Genomic DNA, 16288 nt, shown 5'->3' with positions numbered 1-16288 from the left:
GAACGGTGCTGTAACTTGGAAACGATGCAACACAATTTTGCCCCTTGTTGACAACATTTTTGATCACCGCGTGCGGGACGGAAATTTTGGTGGACCATTCTGTCGAACACAATGAAAATTTTCCAAACACGATTTTTTCATTTCTGAACAAAAGGACGTGGTTCCTTTAGTGTGCAAGTGCAGCGGGAAGTGTTTCTGTGCGTGCAAACAGTTTGTGGAGCAATTGCAAAATCAACATCGAACGCTGTTTGGGAGTGTTTTTTGGAAATAACTTTGCATCTATACGTGCGTTAATGTTTGAAGTGATACCATCGTGTCTGGCGTGCGATTGCGCGTCGAATGATATATAGTAAAACATAAGCGCGTTGCCGGAAACACATAGTATTTTTGATGGCCGCAAATTATCCATGGTTTTTTTTTTGAGAGCCGCTTCGTTTGAAAGCATATTGCCGGTACAGACGAAACACAGTGTTGGAACAAGCATTCAGTGGCGTTTTTGTCAACATGCAAGTGATTGCAAATCTGGCCGCGGCCACTTTGCTGCGAAAACGGCCCACTTCAGAAACGGACATTTTTTCGGCCCAGATGAGGCCCAAGGTGAAATCCAGCACGCGTATCAATCGGATTCATGTCTAGATTGAAAGCAGCCGTTTTTCGGCTAGTAAAATGTTCCAAACTGATGTCCAACGGACCAATGAAAATCGAATGGTTCTTTCAATTGCAAATGATGTAAGCCGATGTTGCCACTTGTTGACAACATTTTTGATCATAGGGCACCGACCGAAGATTTTAAGGGGACCATTCTGTCGAACAAAATGTAACTTTTCCACACGCCATTTTTTCCTTTCGGAATGAAAGGGCATGGTCCATTCAGTGTGTAAGTGCAGCGGCAAGTGTTTCTGTGCATGCAAACAGTTTGTGCATGGATTACAAAATCAACATCGTGCGCCGTTTGAGAGTGTTTTTTGAAAATAACCTCAAAACTTTACGTGCGTTTATGTTTTAAGTTATGCCATCGTGTTCGCCGTGCCATTGCGTGTCGAATAATTTATAGTAAAACTTTTGTGCGTTGCTGGAAACACATAGCATTCTTGTTGGCCACGAATTTCCATGTTTTTTTTTTCTGAGAACCGCTCCGTTTGAATGCAGATTGCCGGTGCAGACAGTGGTGGAACAAGCATTGAGTGGCGTTGTCAACATGCAAGTGATGGGAAATCTGGCCGCGGCCACTTTTATGCGAAAAACGGCCCATTTCGGAAACGGACGTTTTTTCGACCCATGTGAGGGCCAATATGAACTCCAGCATGCGTACAAATCGTATGGATGTTCAGATTGAAAACAGCCGATTTTTGGCTAGTAAAATTTCCAAAGTCATATCTAATGAACGAATGAAAATCGAAAGGTGCTTTGACTTGCAAACGATGCAACCCGATGATACCACTTGTTGACAACATTTTTGATCACCGGGTGGGAACCGAAAATTTTGGAGGGACCATTTTGTCGATTAACATGTAAATTTTCCAAATGGAATTTTTTCATTTTGGAATAAAAGGGCATGCTCCACTTTGTGTGCAAGTGCACCGGCAAGTGTTTCTGTGCATGCGTACAGTTTGTGCACTAACTGGAAATGCAACATCGAGCGCCGTTTGAGTGTGTTTTATTAAGTAACTTCACAACTATACGTGCGCTAATGTTTTAAGTTATACCATCGTGTTCGCCGTGCTATTGCGCGTCGAATGATATATAGTAAAGCATTAGTGCCTTGCTTGAAACATATAGCATTCTTGATGGCCGCATATTTCCATGGTATTGTTTCTGAGAGCCGCTCCGTTTGAAAGCAGATTGCCGGTGCAGACAGTGGTGGAACAAGCATTGAGTGGCGTTGTTGTGAACATGCAAGTGATCGCAAATCTGGCCGCGGCCATTTTGATGCGAAAAACGGCTCATTTCAGAAACGAACGTTTTTTCGACCAATATGATAGCCAATATGAAATCCAGCACGCGTACAAATTGGATGCATGTTCTGATTGAACACAGCCGTTTTTCGGCTAGTAAAATGTTCCAAACTCATATCTAACGAACCAATGAAAATCGAAGGGTGCTTTGACTTGCAAACGATGTAACCCGATTTTACCACTTGTTGACAATATTTTTGATCACTGAGTGCCGACCGGAACTTTTGGGGGACCATTTTGTCGAACAAAATGAAAATTTTCCAAACACGATTTTTTCATTTCTGAATAAAAGGACATGGTCCATTTAGTGTGCAAGTGCAGCGGCAAGTGTTTCTGTGCGTGCAAACAGTTTGTGCAGCAGTTGCAAAATCAACATCAAGCGCTGTTTGAGGGTGTTTTTTGGAAATAACTTCACAACTATACGTTTGGTGATGTTTGAAGTAACACCATCGTATTCGCCGTGCCATTGCGCGTCGAATGATATATAGTAAAACACTAGTGCGTTGCTGGAAACATATCGCATTCTTGATGGGCGCAAATTTCCATGGTTTTGTTTTTGAGAGCCGCTCCGTTTCAAAGCAGATTGCCGGTACAGACCAAACACAGTGGTGGAACAAGCATTCAGTGGCGTTATTGTCAACATGCAAGTGATTGCAAATCTGGCCGCGGTCACTTTGATGCGAAAAACGGCCCATTTCAGAAATGGACATTTTTCGACCCAGATGAGGGCCAATGTGAAATCCAGCACGCGTATCAATTGGATTCATGTTTAGATTGAACGAAAACTAACAGACCAATGAAAATCGAAGCGTGCTTTCAATTGGAAACGATATAAACCGATGTTGCCACTTGTTGACAACATTTTTGATCCTGAGGTCCCGCCCGCATACTTTGGGGACCATGTTGTCGAACAAAATGCAATTTTTCCAAATGCGATTTTTTCATTTCGGAATAAAAGAGCATGGTCTATTTAGTGTGCAAGTGCAGCGGCAAGTGTTTCTGTGCATGCGAACAGTTTGTGCATGAATTACAAAATCAACATCGAGCGCCGTCTGAGAGTGCTTTTTGAAAATAACTTCAAATCTTTACGTGCGTTAATGTTTGATATTATACCATCGTGTTCGCCGTGCCATTGCGTGTCGAATAATATATAGTACGACATTTGTGCGTTGCTGGAAACACATAGTATTCTTGTTGGCCACGAATTTTCATGGTTTTGTTTCTTAGAGCCGCTCCGTTTGAATGCAGATTGCCGGTGCAGACAGTGGTGGAACAAGCATTGTGTGGCGTTGTTGTCAACATGCAAGTGATGGCAAATCTGGCCGCGGCCACTTTTATGCGAAAACGGCCCATTTGAGAAATGGACGTTTTTCGACCCAGATGAGGGCCAATATGAAATCCAGGACGCGTATAAATCGTACGGATGTTCAGATTGAAAACAGCTGTTTTTCGGCTAGAAATGTTTCCAAAGTCATGTCTAATGAACGAATGAAAATCGAAAGGTGCTTTATCTTGCAAACGATGTAACCCGATGTTACCACTTGTTGACAACATTTTTGATCACCGGGTGGGAACCGAAAGTTTTGGAGGACCATTTTGTCGAACCAAATGTAAGTTTTCCAAGCAAAATTTTTTCATTTCTGAATAAAAGGGCATGCTCCACTTAGTGTGGAAGTGCAGCGGCAAGTGTTTTTGTGTGCATGCAAACAGTTTGTGCAGCAATTGCAAAATCAACATCGAGCGCCGTTTGAATGTTTTTTTATTAACTTCACAACTATGCGTGCGTAAATATTTGAAGTTATACCATCTTGTTCGCCGTGTTATTGCGCGTGGAATGATATATAGTAAAGCATTAGTGCGGTGCTGGAAACATATAGCATTCTTGATGGTCGCAAATTTCCATGGTTTTGTTTCTGAGAGCCGCTCCGTTTGAAAGCAGATTGCCGGTGCAGACAGTCGTGGGACAAGCATTGAGTGGCGTTGTTGTCAACATGCAAGTGATCGCAAATCTGGCCGCGGCCATTTTGATGCGAAAAACGGCCCATTTCAGAAACGGACGTTTTTTCGACCAATATGATGGCCAATATGAAATCCAGCACGCGTACAAATTGGATGCATGTTCTGATTGAACATAGCCGTTTTTCGGCCAGTGAAATGTTCCAAACTCATATCTAGCGAACCAATGAATATCGAAGGGTGCTTTAACTCGCAAACGATGCAACCCGATTTTACCATTTGTTGACAACATTTTTGATCACTAGGTGCCGACCGGATATTTTGGGGGACCATTTTGTCGAACAAAATGAAAACTTTCGAAACACGATTTTTTGATTTCTGAATAAAAGGACATAGTCCATTTAGTGTTCAAGTGTAGAGGCAAGTGTTTCTGTGCGTGCAAGCAGTTTGTGCAGCAATTGGAAAATCAACATCGAGCGCTGTTTGAGAGTGTTTTTTGAAAATGTCTTCACAACTATACGTGCGTTAATGTTTGAAGTGATACCATCGTGTTTGCCGTGCCATTGCGCGTCGAATGATGTATAGTAATACACTAGTGCGTTGCTGGAAACATGTAGCATTCTTGATGGCCGCAATTTCCATGGTTTTGTTTTTGAGATCCGCTCCGTTTGAAAGCAGATTGTCGGCGCAGACGATACACAGTGGTGGAACAGGCATTCAGTGGCGTTGTTGTCAACATGGAAGCGATCGCAAATCTGGCTGCGGCCGCTTTGATGTGAAGAACGGCCGATTTCAGAAACGGATGGTTTTTCGACCCATATGAGGACCAATATGGAGTCTTGCACGCGTGCAAATCGGATATGTGTTCAGATTGAAAGTAGCCGTTTTTCGGCTAGTAAAATGTTCCAATCTCAAATCTAGCGAACCAATGAATATCGAAGCGTGTTTTAGCTTGACAACGATGTATACCGATGTTGCCACTTATTGACAACATTTTTGATCACCAGGTGCCGACCGAAAATATTTTGGGGGGCCATTTTGTCGAAAAAATCAAACTTTTCCAAACGAGATTTTTTCAGTTCTGAATGAAAGAGCATGGTTCATTTAGTGTGTAAGTGTAGCGGCACGTGTTTCTGTGCATGTAAAAAGCTGATGCAGCGATTGCAAAATCAACATCGAGCGCCGTCTGAGTGTTTTTTTGGAAATAACTTCAAAACTGTCCGGACAGGATCTCGGGATGTTGGCTAGAAGTCGAAGAGAGATCGCCTGCTGGGGTTCTCGGGCATAGCGACGAGGTGCTCCGAGCCCGCTACATCTCGAGGGACCGCCTATAGTTCTGCGCGACCAGGGAAGGTTTCTCGCGGGGCGTCGTCAGGGACAGCGTTCGGAAGGAGATACGGGCGCCACCTGGCGGTCCACATGGGCAATCGCGGCAGCGAGCAGCACCCATCGGTGCGCGATGGCGTCCCGCGCACCCGCGACCCGCCTGCATATGACAGTATTTTGCGGTGTAGATGGACGGAGCGATTCAGTGCTTGCCGGCAAGTGAGCGGGCCGGCGTGGCTACGACAAGGACGAGGAGCCAGACGACCGTAGCCCTGCTTTTACGCAGATAGACGTTTGTGGGTAGCGCGGCTCAAAACACAGTTTCGCTCTGTTTTCGGAGACGGCTGACATGCTCTATTGTTTCCCACTTGACCCCAGGCGTGACGGCATAAAGATGCATTGGTCGCAAGGTAACCCAGGACCCGTGGGGGCCGCCCGGGTTGCTTGATTGTGCATGGCGGTAGCGGAGTCTATCCGTGGTGTCTCCGCCTTGGGAGAAGACAGCAGTCAGCCTGCTCTCTTCCGACGTGGTGTACGCCGGGCCTTATGAGCGATTGGTGACGGGATGTTCGGGAGGGATAGGGATCCCACCATCGACGCTCATAGGGAAGACGACGAAGAATCAGGTCGCCTTAAAGGCCGGTGAGGCCGAGTCTCCAGAGCAAGCCGGTCGAGGAGACCGTAAGGCGTGCACGCATGTCGCGCCGGGCGCTCGTCTGCCGAGAGGCTCCACCGTCCCATGAGCGCGCTGTCTACCCCCAGGCCTCTGAGGGGCGCGCCGTGGGGCGGTGCCTTGCAAAGCCTGCTCGGTGGGCGGGAGGCGAGGGCGCAGAAGTGCCGAAAACGACGGCTCCGTGCTGGACGAGGCGCTGCCTAAGGCGCATGCGCGGCAGCAGGAAGCTGCGAGCGGTGGGTGTGGCCGGGCGAATGGTGGGCCGCTCATAGTGGACGGAACGCGGGGAGCGTCGTCCAAACAGGGAGCCGTCACTCTGGAGGTCAGGCGAGGGAACGAGTCGCCGTCCCGCTTCGGACATCCCGTGTCGGCCCAGCAGGTGCGTCGGTGTCAAGCTAGCAAATTAACACAATACACCCTAAACGGGGCTTAAACGTGGCTTAATGGTAAGATCGAAATGTGTTAAATGAATTCAACTTAACTTAACGAGGACCCACGCGGACGAGCCAATTATAAGGCCAAGGCGCAGGAAAAAAGGGGGGAGGGGGGTCCCACCCATGTGCGAGCCAAGGATAAATGGGATGATGTGGGCACAAGCGTATGCGAATGCTTGGGGTGAGTGTGGTGGGGCGCCGAGTGCATGGAGTCTGCGTGGATTAGTTAAGGCCGGGGGGGGGGGGGCCCCGGGCCATTACCCAACGGGCCGTTGCCAACATAATTCGCCAGTGCGTGGGACCCTTGCCAGTGGGGGTATAAGTATGCATGCGGTCCCGTTTTTGCCCCGCCTAAATATTATCGTAAGCCATAGGGTGGAGGTGGGGTACCGTGGTTAAGGGCGCACAGGCATGGGCGGGGAGACAGCCGTTCATGGTGCCTGATCGGACCCACCATCCCGGTCACCGGTCACCCGCTTCATCCTAGCTCGGTGGCTCATACAAGTGTGCTTTGATGTCGGGTGTACCGGAGCCACAACGTGTCGATTCATGCGCTAACACCAACTGGGTCATATGCCGACCAACGGGCTCCTCATTATAACTTTGCTCTTGTTGGGAGGCGTGACAGCGGCAGCCGGCGGCGTACAACATCCAGCGGCGGCCAGGTAGCCGCGCACGTCGCCCATCGCGGACCCCCTCCCCCCCCCCACCCCCCCCCCCCCCCCACAGAATCACTGCCTCAAACCAGCGTGAAATCTGTTGAGAAGATGGGCAAAGAAATTACAAACCTGACAGACATCATTTGTTAGCACAATTCCACAATGCTTGCCTGAGAGGCTCGAAAGTATCTTTGGAGGAGGTCAGGTTTATCGGTGCTGATATGTTTGGAAAAATGACTCGGTTTGGGTTCAAGATGTCATTCAAGGATTCCGCTGGAATATTGCGCAAGCAACGGCGCGTCCGTCCGTCGGGTAAATAAATATAAAAGCCAGTGAGGAAGTGTCAGCTAAAAGCTCAAAAAGTGATGACCGATTGCACGCAGCACAGCGCCAATACGGTGCAGACAGTCTAAAACACGGTGATTGAGTCATTTTGACAGAAAAACAACTCACTTCGAAACATAAATTTCTTCCCCTACGAATCAGCTGTCCATATACAAATGGCACGCCTTTCTGAACACATGTGTTTACCAGGCAAAATTTCAGCTAGACCGTTATTGACACTTGTTCGCAACACGCCATGGCAAAGTGGCTCATGGTGGATTAAGCCGAACAGTGAAGAAACTGCCGCACCAGCCACTGCTTCATGGCTGACGGACAGCGAGATTATCATCCCGAGAACATGTTCGACATCTGATGTGCTTCTCTAAACGCTTTGCAGTTTTGTCTTCTGAGCAGTGGAAACAGCCTCCCGGACTGGACCCCGCCACCTGGCATAGCAGGATGATGGAAGCATGAATGGGAACATTCGAGTGAACTGCGCTGGGTTTTATACCGATATACTCACAGAGCAGGTAATTACCCGAACAATAATGATAGTATGATATACGGCCGGCTAAATGCCGAAAGCTCCTGATCTGCAGTCCCCATTCAAGAGAACACAAAACGGATTTAACACGCGAATTACAAGCATCGTAGAAGTATCTTCTCAAGTGACTCGTATGTAGGCGTTAAGGCGTACGTCTATTTACCAACATGCACACGTCATCCAAGTAACGCAGTACCTACTGCAGCGCATCACGCCACAGTGAAACACCTTTAAATTCACTCACCATGCGTGTGAAACTCACACGAAGCATGAACAGGTGTGAGCCAAAGACTGCTTGTGACTGCGACTGTGACTGACCACACACAAACATGACCGACCTAAGGCAACGACTCAGCCTCAGATGTGCGACGATCATGGGAGGGGGCCTGGAAGTGTGGTGGCCGTCGGCGGCAGGCCGGATGAGCGATTCGCTGAAGGATTTTATCGCCGCTGCGCCCAGGCTTAAAACACAAGTCACAAATCCCAAGCCTCTTACCGTTGTCATGTGGTAGTCCGCTTTCGCTTCCAACGCGGGAAATCCCGGTCATACAGAGCGAAGTGAAGACCTTGCACATGGTCCGCAATCTGCACATTCGTCGCCTTCCGTTGTAAATACAAACCGTTGGCCGGTCAGCGCAATGGCTGGTATCTATGTCAATGTAAAATGTTAATGATCAAAGCGGTTTAGAGTGCTGTAGTGTTTCAGAAAAGCCTGTAGTTCAAAGATGTTTGAGTACAGACACGACTCATTTAAAACAAGCTATTTTTAGATTGTGGTCGAAATTTTAAAACATCTTAATCCTAGAATACCGCTGAGACTGACGCATGTTTCTTTATCACCTCTGGCGGGCTTAAGGTGGATTTTCGAAAGATAAGACAGTGGCATTAACCTTATTCCTTGGCAAAAGCCAGGAGAATGGAAATATAGTTAGGTTGATATTTCAGTAATATGCCTTTCTCAAAACAGTAGCAGAAGACGTCTGCTATGGTTTGGAGAAAGGCATGTTGCCGATATATCAACCTAGCCATATCTCCATCTTCCCGTTTTTTTCTTCTCGAAAATAAGACATATACTGCTGTCTTATCTATGTCAACAATGCTCCTCGCTATTGCACTGAACAACTTACGTTATGGGTTTTCGAAAGCATGACCGGCAGATGTGATCCAATGCAAGCTGGCAACTTAAAGGGTGAGCAAAACGTTGAAGTGTGTGCCAAACAACTGAAAAGGTGCATGAATTTTCACAGCCTTCTGGTATGTTCAATTTAAACCTACCTGGCCTCAACATATTTGCTTTCAGTCTTAGTCAAAAGTATGCAAAGTCAAGTCTTCCTTTCCTGGCATGACATCAAACGTGGCCGTTTTTATTTGGCACCTTCCACTGAATTAGGGCCCAAATAGATGTTACCATTTTTGGGACTGTACGCTCAACAGAGCGTTACCAGGAGGGGGGGGGGAGGGGGGCGCCACACATAACTTTTCTTGTATTTCTCATCCCGGCTGATTCGAGAGCATCCTCCGCATGCTCACAGCGCAGCATTTGAACCGGGATAGCACGAACAGAAGTCACCATCGGAAGCTGGCGCCGTCGAATTTCTGATCTACGTCCTCAGCTGTTTAGCTATGAGCGCTGTGAAACAAAAATGCATTCCGATAAATTTTCGTATAAAGCGCCCAAGTTGGAATACTGAGACGAGCTTGGTATAGGGTAGGTCTAATTCACTTCAAATATGCACCCATCCACGTGGTTGGGGATTATCTTTAGAGCATTGAGTAGATACTAGGCATACGGTTGGGCACCTTAGTGCACCAAACTGATGTAGCCTTTGCACACCATGCCACAGTCAGTGACACACTACTCAATGAGATTGCCGAGGATCCAGTCAATGTAGGAGGACACCTTGGTGTAGGTTCCGGGAAATTTAGTGCTGCCACAGCCGACGCCGGTGGAGACGATGCCAATGAGCTGGTAGGGGCCATCGGGTGGCTGTACCATCAGTGGACCCCCCGAGTCTCCCCGGCACGCGCCCCACGGCTTGTCGTCGCGGCTGCCCGCGCAGATCTTGATGCCCTGAAAACCTTCGGGAAATTTCGTGTTGAACGCCGATGCCTTGCGGTAGGCGTCCTCACAGGCGTCCTCGTCGACCACGCGCAGTGGCACCTCCTGCAGCACGTCGGCCGTCTCGCCGCCGAACTCGACCAAGCCCCAGCCGGCCATCTCGACATCCTGGCCGTGGTGCTGTGAACAGGCCGGCGGCGGACAAGCGTACAAGCGTAGCGTATTCAGAGCTCACCCTGCTTTCAGCGCAGCGCAGCACACCTGCGAACCATCAGCGGCATCCAAGACCAGTCATAGTCGCAGGCCGTGTTAACCGATCTGGTCTCCTGACATGGGTGCCTCTTTAACATTGGTCGGCGGACTCGGTGACAGGCCGGCGACATATCATTGTATTTCTTATGGCCCGGCCGGTCGGCCGTTTGGCTGTTGCTAGCAGCCGACCTTCAGTGACCCGAACTAGACCATATACAATACTGCAAAAATCTAAATATGGAGATTCACCTGACTGCAAGGACATGCTTCAACCACTGCGATGCGACAGATAAGAGTTGGGCGGTGACTTTCAATGCACTGCAATTCTGCAAGTGGCGTTCGCATTGCTGTGTCATGAATACTTACTAGGGTATAAATTTTTAACTTATTGATTTCGTTAGCGGTGCCGCGATTCGGCACCCTGTCCTCCGCGACGAGAGGCACTGACAGCTCAGGGTAAGTCGGCGGGATTATCCAATCAAGGTCACAGGCGTAGGAACGCTTCAAAAAGGGGGGTGCCAAGCTCAGGGCGCACTGCAGGATTTTTTGGACAGCAAGCCCGATGACCGGGGGAGGGGTAGAGATGATGGCTGTTACCGCTCTTCAGTTAAATGTCACTGCTGCTATGCTGGAATGCTGGATATGCATATGGATATGCTGGATATGCATCTAGAGCTATTTTTACTGTCGCGCAATCTTGCCTATTCGACTCATCTGTGTCATTCGGCAGATAAGGCTATCCCGCTTCCCGAGATCATTCGTCCATTTCAACATGTAATTTCCTGGGGACGCGAAATTCCACGCGTCGGTAGGCATGTTGGGTCATTGAGGAGGCATCCACCTTCACAGGGTAGATGCCAAAACACGGCCTGGACATTGGCTGGTGAGAATTTTAAACGTAGGTCGATTGTTCACAGTGCCACAGGTTTTTCATGCGCCTTCATTTCGTTGCTTTTCAAGAGATAAAGCTTGGCACAGCATTATAGGTGGAAATCACCAGATTATAAGATACGTAAAATCGTAATCATTATAAACACGTAAAACCACCAGATTTGTTCCATGTTATTGTGACTGACGCCAGCTTTCTTCATTTGCCATCATCATGTCGACGCATGCGTTCGTTGAGGGGTCCAGTAGATTGGGCACTCAGGAGACCCCTAACGTTGCAGACCCCTAACGTATGGGACCCCTTTCGTGGACAGGGAGCCCCGTAAGTAGAAGACCAGGGGGCCTCATTGCCTTTCCCGGTCAGGGGTTAAAGAGGATTTCCGTTCCAACCCGCCACCCAGAAGCCCAGAAGCCCTGGGGGATGTGAAGTGGTTAATGTGCCTGTGTTAACCATAGCGAGTCTGAGAAAACACAGGTGCAGGGTTCGATTCCCCGCGGTGCCCGCCCCTTCCGCTGGGATGAGAGGCTGGCGGCGCCACATAGCCTCAGCAGCAGAGTGCGTCATAAAGCCCCAGTGACACGCCTGTAATCTCGGGGGAAAAGGATAGCGATGACTCGGGTCACAGTTCTCGTAAAACCCAACAGCGTTGATCCCTGCAAGTAATGCCGGGGCGGGCGCCGAGCGCGCAATAAGGATCATCGGAAAATAAGGCTTCTGAATTTCTTTCGAAAATAATTCATACAGTTAGAGCATTACTCTGAGAGAATCTATTTTACAATCTTGAAGTTGTCCTCTGGACAGATTAATAGTTCCAGCAACGCGGAAAATAGAGATTTTACCTTTACTCTTTCTGTTTAACCACCAGACTACAGCACCACTTCGCGGTGTTGTAAAGACCAATGCGTTATCGTCATCAATTTAAAAACTGCACAGGTGAAATATACGTCAGGAATATCTCCAAATGTACCATGTGTTGTTCAACAGCATTCAAGGATCGCCTGTTCGCCTGTTCGCCACGGGCTAGTGTTGGATTTGGGGCCGACGCTGCGTGGCCAAAGGCGGCTGCCACGCCCGCGTCGAGGTTTTTGTTTCTACGATTTGGGAGCCCGCTTGCTCAAAGGTACGTTACATAATTTGTGCCACTTATCAATTCTGGTGTATGTTCAACATATCCAGGCCAAGAGGCTTGGCTATGTTAATCCAAACTATTCAACCATTTTTATCAAAGCTTACATTCGCGGAGTCCTCGCTGTCTTTGTTCAACCCAGATAAGAACTCTGACAAAGTCTCTGAGGTCTGTCGGTTTAAACAGAGTCCTCTGGACCATTTTAAAATAAAGAGCTCCAGCGATTTGCTTCATGTAGCCATTTAACGCGTGATGTTGCCAGCTTGTTTACTATAAACTTAAGACAGAATCGATCTCGCGGCAGCGTCGGGCCTATAAGGTACCATGTGGTATGGAGGGCATAATGTGTGATCTATATATATATATATATATATATATATATATATATATATATATATATATATATACATATATATATATATATACATGTATATATATGTTTATTAAATTTTTATATATACACTAAATATATATATATATATATATATATATATATATATATGTATATATGTATATATATACATATATATATATATATATATATATATATATATATATATATATATATATATATATATATATGCATCCCTCTCTAATAAAACATGTCATCAACAAAAATGATCAGCATCCGAAGATTTTGTTCGGTGTCTTCTTCTATCATGGGGCCCTTTTTCTACCCTGTGCCCCCTTGCCAAGATTCTACCTGCGCTCCTGGCTTCTGGCTACCATCATAGTTAAATGTAGATGGTAAAAATCAGAAATATAAAAACAGGTTTTCATTAACAAGTTGGCCGTACTCGGTGCTTTTTTAATTCTAGGAGAGAGGCATTTTACTACCGGGGGATCATTTGCCATGTGCCCCTCCCTTGCAAAGACTCAAGTTTTGCGCTTGTACTGAAACATAGGGGCCCATCGGTTTGGGAGGCTCTTGGTAATGTACCCCGTCTCTCATTCCAAATTCAGATGCGTCGTCTCTGGTGAAGAATACGGTATTTGCGTGATATGTCTTGTGTTTGAAGTACTCGTTACTGTAAACGTGGGGAGAATGTTCGGAAAGCACGAGCCTGCCGTGAGCTACAGCAGGGTAGAGGGCGCGAGGCTTGGGGTGAAGTGTTGTAGAGGCGCTGAAATCACAAGCAAACCGCGATATCAGCGCCTCCGCGTCCCGCAGCTCGCAACCGATGCAACTAATATTGTGACTGTCAATGTGATTTACTTTGTGATCATCTGCTTTCTCAGTTTGTACCATGTTTATTGGTATGAAAGCCCGTGAAGGTTTTGATGAAATCTGTGGCTTTGCATGCGAAATATATCGCTATGTTTCGTCACTGAGTTGGCTGTGTTGTCATAATGACGGTCACGGCGTTGGTTGGCTGCGCTCGTAATTGCCTGATTTGGCAAATTAAAGTTGGGGCGACGAAGTTCGTGATTTTTCCAATCAACACAATCATAAACTCCCTCCAAGGCGTAATATTTATGCACCTTGTTTCGAAGGGTTGTTGGAAAATACTGCCGCCGTTCCAGTGAGTTTGGCTGGAGGGGAATAATGACCTTCCGTGAGGCTCCATTAGGGAAACGCAATGACGTGTCAGACTCCTTTATAGGCCCGCCCTGACTCTGTGACGGGCGCAGGTAGTGACCTGATGATTTGTTGTAGGCCGCCAGGTCACGTGCCACTGTGACAGAGAGCAGCAGCACGGGCGGGGGGAGAGGATGAGCGAATCTCACAGGATATTCCGACTCAACATCACCCCTATGGCTTTGGACGGCAAAAAGCACCTAGTTTCTCTTCCGCCCGCATTGGTCACACGCTGACCCCGTCGCCGGCTTCAGTTGACCCGTTTGGCGGCCTCCACTGAGACGTGGTGCATGAGCGGGCTGGCGACCGCCATCAGGTTGTAGGTGTAGATGATGGCCAGGTCGACGTTGAGATAGGCCATCGTCCTGCCGCCGATCAGGTGGATGTACTCCTCCACCAGCTCAGTGGCGCCGTAGTAGCCGAACTCGCCTGAGCCCCAGCTGGCGAAGACGGGCGTAAGCCGCAGCCGCCAGCCTGTCAGGCAGGAGGAGGCGTTTGGTCTAGGCGAGGGCGGGCTGGCAGACCAGAGCCAGGCCATGTAGCCACACTGCTTGGTGGAGCACGTCCTTGTTTTGGTGTGTTTTGATGGTAATGCATCCAAATGAAGGGTGGCCCAGCTTTGTTTCACGCCTCAATGGTACGCCTTTAACCTAAGCCTTTTGCTGCGCGAGGTGTTGGGAGAGCGTGTCGGAAGTCTTGTTTGTAGTTTGTTATATGGTAACGCATGGAAAGAACCGACTACAAAATGGTTTTTTGCACCGCACTTTCTGAAATGTTTGTTTCGTCTATGAATAGCAGATCTAAAGAGGATATGGACGCCGGAGTGTAGAGCTGTGCGTTTCTGCAAGCTGGTTATAATGCCCGTACCTACCTAACGCATTCCACTCATTAAACCGGATTGAGTTAAGGGAGATGATGTCTTTGGGTGGTGATGAAAGCTGATGTGATGAACTGATGCCGACAGCGACGTAAATGGTATCAAATGATTTCAAACCGGATTCAGAGTACGGAATGCGGTACGACTTCGTCAGTATTTCAGAATAGTGCTGCAATGTTAAGTATAGTTGTAAGTCAGTTTTGTTTTCATGTCCTGTTTATTCGAAAAATGATTTTAACATCCAACTCCGACGTCTTTTGGAGAAGATGCTCCGCGTCTTTCGTCCAGAAAAGAAATGGAAGAGAATGTCAAGTTTATGGCACTATGCGTAGGTATTCATCGGAAGACGCCTGCCATAACTGAGCACCAAACAAGGGATCCTCAGTGTAGGGTCCTCCGCAAATGGAACAAAAGGGAAAGGACTCCAGACCAACGTCGAGGGCCCCTGAGTGTCGAGTGCCTTGGTGTGTTAACTTATATGGACCCCAACAGCAGCGTGGGCACTTCCGAGCACGTGAATAGAACGCGAAACTAACGTGAAGGGCCCGTGATTTACCGAGAGTGACCCAGCAGGTCAACCAATGGGTTCCCGGCAATAGTGTAAAGAGTCTTTTGGGCGAACGGCAAGAATCCGTGGAGGGCCCCTGACCGATCGGAAAGTTGACAATTAAGGCCTTGTAAAGGCGTGGGGCCCTCTGAGCAGATGCAAATAGACCACAAGGGCAACGTGGAAGGCCCCTAAGCGATCGCATTGACCCGGTAAGCAGACATATAGTGTCAACGACAACAGCGAAGGGCTTGTGGACATCGTAAAGAGTTTCAAAATCTCACCAATGGCTACCCTCTTTATAAATGAAGAACTGCATTGGTCTGCTCATGGGCCCTTACTTTTGCTTGGAGCTGTTCTTGGTTGCCTGGAGGCTCAAAGTCGCCCAATTTTGTTCTGCTTTGTTTTGAAAAACTTGTTCCGGCTGGTTATGGCCACTTTAGAAGGTTAAGGGTCCCTTTGGGCCAAAGAGGGTCATGACCTCGTGCCCCCTGAATCTGCCATTGAAGCAGTCCGACTCGCTTGATAGGTGCGCTAAGAAGGAAAAGACCGCGGCGCTCAAGAGTAAAAGTTTCATCCATCCAGACGGCACACCCTGAGTGGCTTTCTGGAGGTGGGCAACTCTTTTATGGGAAGCTTTATGTTGCATGACCACAGTGCCGACAAACGTCAGCTGCATTCATTCACATACCACAATCGGCACGGATTGCATCAGGGAATTCCCGTACACTTGTAAGAAACCTGCTACCGGGAAATTTCATCAGTCTGGGCACTCTGCCATGCTGCCGTCACATGATGACCAGCCGTTGATAAGCCCGACACATGCAACGCACTACGGACCAGAGGTGCGCAACACCAGCGGTGCATTGAAGTATAAACAATGGGCTTATACAGACGTCATATCACTGGAAGCACCGCGCCAAAGCGCTGCGGAATCTATTGAGAGGATGGGCACAGAAACCCAATACAATACATCAACATAGATCCAACGCACAAATTACAGGCTTGACAGGCATCACCTGTTAGCACAAACACAGGGCGCTTGCCTGAGAGGCTTGAAAGCATCTTTGTTGGAGAACGGTTTTTTT

At 48.0% G+C, this 16288-nt stretch overlaps 1 protein-coding gene across 1 annotated transcript; it reads right to left on the bottom strand.

The window, feature by feature from the left end:
* Positions 1-9726: 9726 nt before the first annotated feature.
* LOC119097394 (proclotting enzyme-like) lies at positions 9727-16265 on the bottom strand. The gene is made up of 3 exons (XM_037220439.1): positions 16247-16265; positions 14036-14250; positions 9727-10035 (listed from the first exon to the last, which is right to left on the bottom strand). The coding sequence occupies exons 1-3, from the start codon at positions 16263-16265 to the stop codon at positions 9727-9729; spliced, it is 543 nt and encodes a 180-aa protein (XP_037076334.1).
* Between the last annotated feature and the right edge of the window lie 23 nt (positions 16266-16288).

Source organism: Pollicipes pollicipes, unplaced genomic scaffold (assembly GCF_011947565.3).
Source record: "Pollicipes pollicipes isolate AB1234 unplaced genomic scaffold, Ppol_2.1 Scaffold_4295;HRSCAF=5057_pilon_pilon_pilon, whole genome shotgun sequence".
Classification (NCBI taxonomy): Eukaryota; Metazoa; Arthropoda; class Thecostraca; order Pollicipedomorpha; family Pollicipedidae; genus Pollicipes; species Pollicipes pollicipes.
Note: the sequence above shows the minus strand (reverse complement) of the source record. Positions and strands in the feature narration are given on the sequence as shown.

Excerpts from the sequence above, each read along its gene's own strand:
- LOC119097394 (XM_037220439.1), bottom strand. Across the intron at positions 10,036-14,035 it reads CAGTGGAGGCCGCCAAACGG|GAGGTGCCACTGCGCGTGGT; the intron begins GTCAACTGAAGC and ends GACGTGCTGCAG.